Source organism: Trichechus manatus, unplaced genomic scaffold, assembly GCF_000243295.1.
Source record: "Trichechus manatus latirostris isolate Lorelei unplaced genomic scaffold, TriManLat1.0 scaffold00060, whole genome shotgun sequence".
NCBI classification, from domain to species: domain Eukaryota; kingdom Metazoa; phylum Chordata; class Mammalia; order Sirenia; family Trichechidae; genus Trichechus; species Trichechus manatus.
In genome coordinates this window covers 10,137,227-10,148,204 of record NW_004443996.1, presented here as the reverse complement: position 1 = coordinate 10,148,204, position 10,978 = coordinate 10,137,227, and the positions used below count along the sequence as shown (strand labels likewise).

The 10,978-nt window shown below is 35.2% G+C and overlaps 1 protein-coding gene across 1 annotated transcript in view; it reads right to left on the bottom strand.

The window, feature by feature from the left end:
- Window positions 1-2,159: 2,159 nt before the first annotated feature.
- BRWD3 (bromodomain and WD repeat domain containing 3) overlaps window positions 2,160-10,978 on the bottom strand; it is a 138,317-nt gene continuing 129,498 nt past the window's right edge. Inside the window, exons 38-41 of the mRNA XM_004378881.2 lie at window positions 10,677-10,840; window positions 10,040-10,137; window positions 9,329-9,487; window positions 2,160-5,428 (exon numbers count right to left, since the gene is read on the bottom strand). Coding sequence (XP_004378938.1) covers window positions 4,686-5,428; window positions 9,329-9,487; window positions 10,040-10,137; window positions 10,677-10,840 — 1,164 coding nt within the window. The 3' untranslated portion in view covers window positions 2,160-4,685. The remainder of the gene's footprint in view (window positions 5,429-9,328; window positions 9,488-10,039; window positions 10,138-10,676; window positions 10,841-10,978) is intronic.

Here is a 10,978-nt window from a genome sequence, read left to right as displayed (position 1 = left end):
GAACAAACATAAGGTACAGTTTTGTTAATACTGTGTAAGGGATTACAAAGGACAAGAATGATAAATTACAGGACAAAAAATAAATTACTGATTGCCATCACCACAGTATTGTTTAAAGAATTAACATTTTTAGCACTGCCTAATGTGTGTCTGGTGACATATGTAAAAACACATTTCCCAACTGGGTTTCTGACTGAATGTTTTTGTACATGATTTTTGAAAGTCAATTACCAATGGCGATTTCAATATGTATCAACAGTTATATTTTTTAGAAAATACTTACCATGCTTTTTTATGTCAAAATCTCACATTCTAGATTTAACTAAGATAGGTAAATAACAAATGGGCACACATATAAATAAGCAAACAAACACATCTTAACTCTAAACAGCAGGGTCTTTCTACTGTATTTCTCTTGTCAATGAATCAGTGATTGCCAGTCTTGTTTAAGTGTTCTAAGTTAGGTGTCATTATTATGGCAGGAAAAAAAGTGAGAATAAAAGCAGGAGAGTAACAATGGAAAAGGATAAGGTTATATAAGAAATAAATATCAGACACCTGAGTGCCATCCATATTCCACAAAATACAGCACCATGAAAAAAAATTAACTTTATATTGGAATTTAATCAAAACTTGGCAAACTGAAAAAGAAACTTTGCTAAGAGATGAAAAGCAAAAAAGCATCAAAATATTTTCACAGTAATTTTTAAAACAAACCTTAAAAGTGATCTTAGAACACTGTTTTCAATAAAAATTTCATAGTCTCATGTACTACAAAATGTTGGGGATGGAGTTAGCATTTAAAAAAATGGACTTTAAATGTCAGAAGCTCTATTCCTTCTTCCAGAATTGAACTATTCATTTCGGAACTCAAAAATGTTCGTATTTGTTTAAAAGGGTGGACACCAAGTATTTTGACAATTATACATGAGGTAAGTCTACCTTTTTGTGGATGTGAGAATTCCAACTTTGAAGATTAAGTACCAGTTGGTAAATGTGCATAAAATGATTCCCGAGCTAAATAAGTGAGTAATAAGGTGTTTATCATTACCACAAACATACAAATTTTTTTAAATGCTCAAAAAGGTTTTTATCAAAAAGGTAAAAGTGATACATCTTTTTCTTTCAATCATTCTACTATTATCAGATGACAATCTATGGGATTAAAACAAAAACAACTAAAAAAAATCACTCAAATTTACTTCAAAGTATTGGAAGGCTAAGTTAGGTATCTGAGCACACAGTTGTGTGGAATTACATTTCTGAATTTCATTCAGCTTCTTAGCCTGTGGGTGAAACGAAGTGCTATCCAGAAGAATTCTAGCACAAACCTTATCGCTGAGGAGGAAAATAGAAAATAAAACAAGTAAGAGCAAACAAAATTAAAAGAGTAGACAGACACAGCTATACAACAAAAATTGTTTTGGTTAAGCAGAAGGCAGAATGAAATGAATGATCAAGCAGTGTGTACACAGGCTAGGAGCGTTACAGAGGCAAAGGTCTGGAAGACAGCGAATACAGCTGCCCTTTATATATATTATTCTTTTTTCTTTTAATGTATGAGATAAGCTGTGTTGAGTTGGGGGAAAAAACCCTACATACAAACATTCACACACGTGCTCACACACACACACACACACACACACAAAATGAATTTAGTCATTAGGCTAGTAGGCTACTGCGTGTTTTGGAGAACATCCTATTGCTGGAAGATACACAAAGCAAGTCATAGTACTGAAGAAACAATGCAATTCAGTTTTCATAAATGTATACACATGCTAAGATCTTAAAGCTGGGAATTTAAACATTTGCACTCATGAGAAATATTACAGCTCACTATTAATATCTAACACAGGATTAGGCTTATACATGTGTCTGCTCTCATGGACCTCAATATAACAGTGGTTTTTCTTAGCAATTCAAAGATTTAGACTTTTCTTCAAAATTTTTAACCTCATTACCTACTTACTTTGCTATGGCTGAACTTAGCCTCTTACTTAGGTTTAAACGGCCTTTAAAAAATTAAAGTGATAAAGTATTCAGTGTGATACAAATTATGACACATTCAGAAGAGGTAATGTTACAAAAAAAGCTAAGTATAAACTGAGGGAAAAAAATGCCCAGATATAAAAGTAAAAATACTATCTTCCAAACTTTAATTTTCACACTTACTAAAATATTTTACATGCAAACACAAAATTATCTATTTGTTTTGTAATAAATGATAACTATGCTCATCTAACCTACCCTGATGACTCTTTAAATCCTAATAATTGAAATCAACATTTCAGCAAAATGCTGTTCACTAGTATTTTCACAATATTTCACTACTTATAAAATATGCTTAAAATATCTTCAACCATATTATTCTAATTATCTAAACCTAGAAAATCTTGACATTTGGGGAATAAATGTAGCATTTTTTATTTTTCAAAATAAATTATAAATAAAGCTCCAGATAGTTAAAATCACACAAATGGCAATTCTTCTACATTTTAAGAGGTCAGCTCTTCATAGAAGAATGTCAACAAAAAATTCCACACTAAAATGGTACACATTTGGAGATATCCATCAATTTACATAACTATGTTAGATTAGGGTAGGCCAAAGTGTTATTGATCCCAGGAAAACACAGGCACAATTTAGTCTAAATGCCCAAGAAGTGAATAACTGAAATAATACATTTTACCAAAAATCAAATGTAGAATTTCAAATATGAAAAGTTTTTGAATCTGTACTATGGTTAAAAGTGGCAGCTGAGTTACAACCAGGAGTAGTTTTTGTTTAGTGGGAAAAAAACGAGACTACAACAGAAAAATATCAGCTTGGTCTACTGTCCAGTAACAGAAGTTAGTGCCATTAGCAATTCACAATAATAGTTTCTAATAGCCTGACCATCATTTCTACTGCAAGTGAAAACTGCTTAAAGATGTTAGTCCAAGGATAACCCCTATCCACCATCCTACCAAAAAAGCAAAGTTATGTGTGTACTCCTTCCTCTGCACTTAAGGATTTTCAGATGCACGAAATGACTGAAAGCATGAGACAAACATATCAGTTTAAGAAATATCCTAGATTACTAGTTATACTTTAAGAAGTTTGTTTTATCCTTTAAGTCTGATCTAAGGGCAACAAATTTGCTGCTACAAAAACAGAGATCAATATTATCCCTCTCACCTCAAAACAAATTAGTAAATCTGCAATCTTTCAAATCTGAGGAGTAAAATTGATCTTGAAACTCAAGCTCACTTATGGAATCATGTGCTCTCTACTGCTGTAAACATGACCATAAGGATTTAAAAAATTTTTAAATCTATAAAATATTTACTCAAAATATCAGTGTGCAGTGCAATGAGGTTCTTTTCTGAAGCCTGTAACAGAAGAACCCTTGGAAATGGTATGAGCAGAACCTATTAAAATTGATTCAAAATATTAGCTAGCCAAAACATTCCAACTCAAACTAGGTGCTTTGTTAAACTTTAAGATTCAAAGGAAAACCAGTAACTCACAGCTGTTAAATTGTAAGTGGTTTATACAAATATGTTCTAAGAAAAGCCTAAGGTAAAGCATACTACACTTAGAAACTTTGTTAATTACAACTACTAATTTGAAAGCCAATACATTAATAACCTCTCAGCTTATAACTTATGAGTATTCATCCTACCAAGTTCATTCTATTTCTCCTTAGTCAGTAATGAATAACAGCAATCTATTTTCCAGTAGTTTTAGTTAATAGAGGTAGCTGAGCTACTATTCAAAAAAGTCATTCTTTGTGGATGAGGATTTTTCAAATGTTTAAGTTATTCTTCAAGCTACACAATTTCTATTAATGCAATAAAATATAAGAGGAAAAAGAAAATAGATGCAGGAAACTTTTGCATTTGGCACCTTGTCTAGATTGATACCTCAAGTATTCTTTTTTAATAAAGTTAATGCACACATCAAGACACACCACAAAGATTTGCTACATATTTACAAGGCACCAACCCTTTCTCACCTTTTACATGAATTAAGCAAATCAATGAAAAGCACATCAAGACACCCCCCCCCGCAAAAAAAAACTGTAGTATAAATATATACTTCAGTTCAGTACAATTCATGAAAGTTTGGCCCGGGAAGAGTAAAATAATCCAGATCGTTCTTACAATATAGAAACTGTAAACATTGAATAGCTGCCTTTAGGATTGGTGTATTGTGCAAAAGTTATTATTACTGGGTATAGGAATCAAAATGGCAAAAACAAACTATATAAAACTCTGTAAGAAGGTGCTATACTTCTATAATATAAAAGCAAAAAAAGGATATTCCGTTGAGATAAAAATGTCATGCTACTCTTAAGAAGCTGAATGCTTCTTTAATGTAGTAAATCTGTAGTGTGTCTGTGTGTTGTATGTGTGCGTGTGTGCGTGTGTGCGTGTGTGTGCGTGTGTGTGTGTGTGTGTGTGTGTGTGTGTGTGTGTATGGGCAGAATTTCTTTTAATTTAAGGCCTAATGAGTAAGGCTTGTTTGAACTAATAAAGTGTGGAGATCTAAAGTCTTGAAACAAATGTATACTGGCATAATGGAAAAGCACCAACGTGAAAGGAAGCAGAAGTCCCCACACAACTTGCTTTGAAGATTTCCTGGAAAATTCCCTGCAGCAGAAGGCCATTGGATTTTTTAAATTATTCTAAATTCATCAACTGTTAATAATTCCATCCCATGAGATGGCTAACCCTGGCTTTTTCTGTCATTTTACGCACTCTGCCTGACCTGGATGTACCAAGATTCAGAGGATCCTCAGTGGATACAAAATTGTCATTATCAGAATCATCATTATATAAAACAGTCCTCCTGCCTTGGTTTCTTGTTTTAATTCTAGGCAGTCTACTAAAACGTCCCGAAAACATGGTATCAAATTCATCATCTGCAATACGTGTACGTTTGGCTCTGGCAGCTCCTCTAGAAGCACCTCTTCCTCCTCTCCCTCTCCCTCTAGTGCCACCTCCACCTCTCCCTCGACCCCCCCTTCCCCTGCCTCCTCTTCCTCTGCCTCCTCTACTCCATCTACCCCATCTGCCCCATCTGCCTCTTCCTCCGGTGCCTCTCGTCTTCCAGTTTCTTTTTCCATTGGCATGTTGCTTTCTGAGTTTTCTTTTAGGTCTGGTTTGTATGAATTTGCTATAGTCATGGTCTCCATCTACATAATCTTGATCTGTTCTGGAAGTCGATTCAGAGTCAGAATCAGAACCACACGTACTTTCAGAACTTACACTGGATCCTAACTCTCCACTCTCTGAGGAAGATGAATGTGATTTCTCTTTTGTTTCTTTTTTCTCTTTCTCTTCTCCTCCCATGCTTTCATCTTCTTCCGATGCAATAAGTAGTTTTCTCTTGATTCCTGTCCGAGAGCCATCACCATTTGTAAGGGGTCCATCAACGGGGTGATCTAAATCAAGATGAATGATTTTTAAAAGTTAAGTTTTGATACTGATAAGACGGTTCTCTAAATTCAAAAGAAAAATAAGCAGTCTATCAAAAAATATTTAGTGTCCAAAGATAATGGGGTAAGATCGTGGAGAGCGTTGGAGTTTGAACTTATACCTACTACTGTTATGGATTGAACTGTGTCCCCCAAAAATACGTGTTGTAAATCCTAACCCCTATAACCTGTGGTTATGGAGCCCTGGTGGTGCAGTGGTTAAAAGCTTGGCTGCTAACCAAAAGGTCGGCAGTTCGAATCCACCAGCCGCTCCTTGGAAACCCTATGGGTAATTCTTGTCCTATAGGGTCACTATGAGTCGGAACTGACTCAACAGCAATGGGGTTTTTTTATACCTGTGTTTATAATCCCATTTGGGAATGGGTTTTCTTTGTTAAGAGTTCATATCAGTATAGGGTGTACTTTAAGTCAATCACCTTTGAGATATAAATAGAGCAGATTAGGCATAGAGAAGCAAACAGAGATGAGGGAAGAGAGATGCCAAGCCACATGAAGACTGCTCAAGAGCAGAAGCTCAAATGAGACAGGGACCTTCCTCCAGGGCAGACAGAGAAAGAGGCTTCCCCTAGAGTCGGCACTCTGAATTCGGACTTCTAGCCTCCTAAACTATGAAAAAATAAATTTGTTTGTTAAAACCACTCATTTGTGTTATTTCTCTTACAGTAGCACTAGATAACTAAGATAACTACTATGGGCCAGGGATTGCTAGGAGCTTGAAATATGGTGATGAATGAGACAAAGTCCCTACTCTTGGAATTTATATTTTAGTGAGAAGAGACTGGCAGATTATCAAGTGAATAAATATACAATAAAATGTTAAGTAGTGGTAAGTTCTATAAAGAAAAAGAAACGAGGGTAAAAATGAATTTGAGTGTGTGGCTGTGGGGGCATATTTTAGATATGGAAGACTTCTCTTCAGAGATGGTATTTGAGTAAAGAACTGACCTGAGGAAAGAACATTCCAGTTGAGGAAACAGAAGGTCAGTGTGACTAGAGAGGAATACAAAAACAGGGATTGGTAGGAGACAACTGCGAGAGGATGGTTTTAAGCTGGAGAGTGACAGGATCTGATTTACATTTTTAAAAGAGTACTCTGGTTGGTAAAGGAGACAAGATTAGAAGCAGAGACCGGTCAGGAATCTATGAGTTGGAATCCACTCGACAGCACACAACAACAGGGAAGGTATAATAAAGAAGGTACTAATAGAGGCGATAAGAAGTTATTAAATTTGGAATATTTCCTTCAAGAGAAGCCACCAGAAGCAACCTTTAATTTTAAAGGTTGGACTGATAGGACTGGCTGACAGATGGGATGCCAAGTGTGAAAAACAGAATCAAGGTTGACTCCTAGATTTTATGGCTTGAGCCAACTGGGTGAATGGTAGAGTCATTTTTCTAAGTTGGAAAACACTGAAGAAGGAATGGGCTTGGGCAAAGGGTGGAAAAACCAAGATTCTAGTTTTAGATGCTACAAGAGATCCAAGTAGAGACATTAAATAAATAATTATATAAATCAATGGATTAAAAAGCAAGTCTGGAGCTTAGGAAGAGGTTTGAGCTGGAGACATAATTTTGGCAATTTAGGGTCATGAAACTGGGTGAGCTCATTGCGAGAGCAAGTAAAGAGAAAGTAGCTGAGGAACAGGAATGAGACCTGTGATACTTTAACACTTAAAGAAAGAACCAGAAAAAACAACTAAGAAGGAATGGCCAGTGAGGTAGAAGGAAAACTGGAGTGGACTGGAAGTTTTGAAAAGACAAAAGGTTAGGGTGTGGTGACCATAGTTACAAGATTATTCTAACAGTCCAGATTAGAGACTAACGTGATAGCAATATAAACTCTAAATAAGAAGATAGATTGAAGTAGTATTAAAGAATTCACAGAACTTGGCAACTGATAGGATATGAGGGGTAAAAGGAGAGTCAAGAGTTTAAATTGGGTGACTAGGAAGACGGTACTGCCATTTACTAAAATAGTGAATACAGAAAAAGCAAGCTTAAGATGGAAAGATGATAAGCACCCAGGGGAAATTTTTTTAGGAAGCCACTGGAAATGAGACTGGTAGAGAGATGTACATGTGAGAGAATCACATATGAGAGATTAAAAAACCCATTGCCGTTGAGTCAATTCTCACTCATAGTGACCCTAAAGGACAAAGCAGAACTGCTTCATAGGGTTTCCAAGGCGTAGCTGGTAGATTCGAACTGCCGATCTTTTGGTTAGCAGCCATGGCTCTTAACCACCGCGCCACCAGGGCTCTGTATGACAGATGGACATACGAATTTGGGGAGTCATCAGCATAAAGATGGTTGATACAGCCATTGGATTCCTTTTCTGTTATGGGGAAGAAAAAAAAACAAAATTGGGAAATGCTGTAACTAGGGAGCAAGTGGGGCCAAAATAAGAAATAGAAAGGTAACAGAGATATAGGAGAACCCGTAAAAGTGTAGAGGCCAGAAAGCAGATTTCATAGATGGGGAAGTCAATAGGGTGTAATGATACAGAGAGATCAAGCAGATTGAGACTAAGAAAAGGACACTAAGTTGTCCACTGAAGACTACTGATCATTCTGGGTAGAACAGCTTTAGGAGAGTGATGGGACAGAAGTCACACTACAAAGGATAAAGAAAACAGAGGCAGTTAAGTATAGACTACTCTTTCTAAAAGCTTGACAATGAGGGGAAGGACAAAATGAAGGAAGGCAGGGTTATGAGTTTGCAATGTACAGCAGGATAAGAGGAGAGAGTGAAGATACAAATTGAGAAAAATAAAGGCACTAATTATTTTAAAGTAATCAGATATATCTCAATATCTCTCACATAACCAATATAAAATATAACTTGGGAAGTTTATTTTTAAGATGTTTGATGTTTAAATAACAATGAATGAGCTACTTAATCTTTCACTAAAAATTAAAACAAAATAAAATCTATTTCTATAAAGATATTTGTAAAAGCGTATTAACTATTCTTCATAAACTTCAAATAGTTGAACATATTAGAACTTTCTTTGAATATGTATTCAAGGTCCATACTATAGGATCAAGTATAAGAAGAAAATTTACATAACAACAGTAACCTTCAAATATTTCTGATAACTGATGCCCCCTGACATGGTTCAAGATGGAGGCACGTGATAATGAATTAGGTCAGCAATTTCTTTCTAAGCAGGGAAAATTTTTCTTCAAATAAAAAGTTATACGATATAAAAAAGGTGCTCTGGTTGAATGGGGGAGACTCTTCTGAGAATTGCTTAAGTACCTATGGGGATCCCCTAGAAATGTGCAGAGTACAGTCTGAAAACCACTGAGTTAATGATATACCAGGCTCCTAGGGAAGAGAGAATCTGAGTTATATAACCAAAAAAACCAAAGAAAAGGGGCAGAAATGGGTTTTTACTTAAACAAAGCTCATTTCTCAACCTAAACCTTTTTTTTCAATTGAGGTGGCTCACAAAAATATGAGACCTATTTACAGATGACTTGGAATTTTTTTGCTTTTGTGCTAACCTAGTTTAATATATTAAAAAAAATCCTAAATGTGTCCAACAGCCTGGTTCTTATGTGCTTGGGGAAAAAACTCTTCATTTAGTTTTATTCTTTATTCATTTTAAATTTTGTTTTAAAAGACTAAATATGTTTGAAAATATTATTAGAAATCTGCTAATGGCCTGTTTCTAGCTGTGGATGTGAAACCCTAATCTTACTCAAATTTGACAATATTAAAATCCTCATAAACTATAAGGACATGCTAATTTTTTACTACCTAAGTACATTAGTTTTTAAATGACTTACCGACAATCATGAGGAACAAAGAATAAATGTCCTGTCCATATTTATTTCCTACCTTGTTTAACTGGCAAAACTCTATTCCGGAATGATTTGGCTTTTCCCGGATCATGGCTATTTCCACTTCGGCTACATGCAATGAGGCTTGATGAAGAAAATGGTCCATCCACTTCATCATCAAGTAGATAGAGTGAAAGCCCTTCAGCAGTATCTGAAACTTATGTTTTAAAAGATTGTAATGTTAACTGTCATATTTTCAGAAAAGCTAAACAGGCTCTGTTTTTAAAACTTTGTCTTAATTATTTCACTTTAACATAGACATTAAGTTGTTCTGAGAAAGAAATATGAATATTTTGAGAACAGATGATTTATCATCACTACACTTTCAGGTACAAAATGTCAGAAACTTGTTCAAGGAACCCACCTCCACATATAATGAATCCTCAATTCTTCTGTTGGTAAATAAATATATTGTAGATGAGGGCTCTTAGGTATTATAGATGTTAAAAAACATAAAGTCACATAGTTTTAAAACTAGAAGCGACTTTAAAATTCATCTAGTCGTTTATTAAATGAAGAAACCAAAAGTCCTAAGGCCTAATGTTTCACCCAGGGCCACACAGCTAGCGAGTGGAATTGGGACTAAAACACAACTTTTCTAAATCCAAATCCATTGCTCTTTGCACTATAAACTATGCTGCCTCTTCCATATCCTTAATATCAGTATTAAACTGAGACATACAACACCAAAAACAAAAGATGTATTTACCAGGAGACGAGAAAGGAGAGCTAGTCCTGGCATAAGACATTGAGGTATTCTGGTCATTTTTAGGCTGCAACTTCATTTGTTTTTGTTTCCCTTTTGGACTACAAGTAAAAATATATAAAATAATGAGCATTTTTTCTATGTTAGCAACATATTAAGATAAGACAGTATGATAACCCCATTGCTGTCATGTCGATTCCAACTCAGAGTGACGCTATAGGACAGAGTAGAACTGCCCCACAGTATTTCCAAGGAGTGGCTGGTGAATTTGAACTGCTGACCTTTTGGTTAGCAGCCTAGCTCTTAACCACTGTGCTACCACGGCTCCAGACAGTATGATAGACAGATAAAAAATGCTTAAGGTAACCACAGAAGAAATGCCCTAAACTTCAAGTGAAATGTCTCAAATTCGTAATTTGACAAAGTTAAATCTCAATCATTAAAAAAAAGAAAACAAGCTTTTGGTATAGTAAAATCTGCATAAACAATGCCTTGAGTGGCTAACTCCATCTTTATATAGGCACAAGAGTTCTAAAAAAAATCACTTAGGATCCCCTTGAATTAGTCATAAACCGTGAGAAATGTGGTAATATACACACAATGCTTTGAAAACATAAAATGCTACATCAATGTAATATACCTAGGAGCTCTGCTACTAGATAATGAACTGCTGCTGCTTCTTAGACGTTTTCGGTACCGTGGTCTTCTCCTCTTCTGACTCTGGATTGCTGACTTATATTCAGAGATAATATTTTTAATATGACTTTCAAATAAGGCAGATAATCGCAGTGTCATGCTATAGATCTGAAAAGGTGGAAATTACAGTCTTGTTTTATCAACTACTTTAATTGTATAAAACATAAAAGGTATCAACATGCCTGGAACAATATCAGTATCATTATTCTAGACAAAATGTATGCACTATTTCATACATATGAAAAA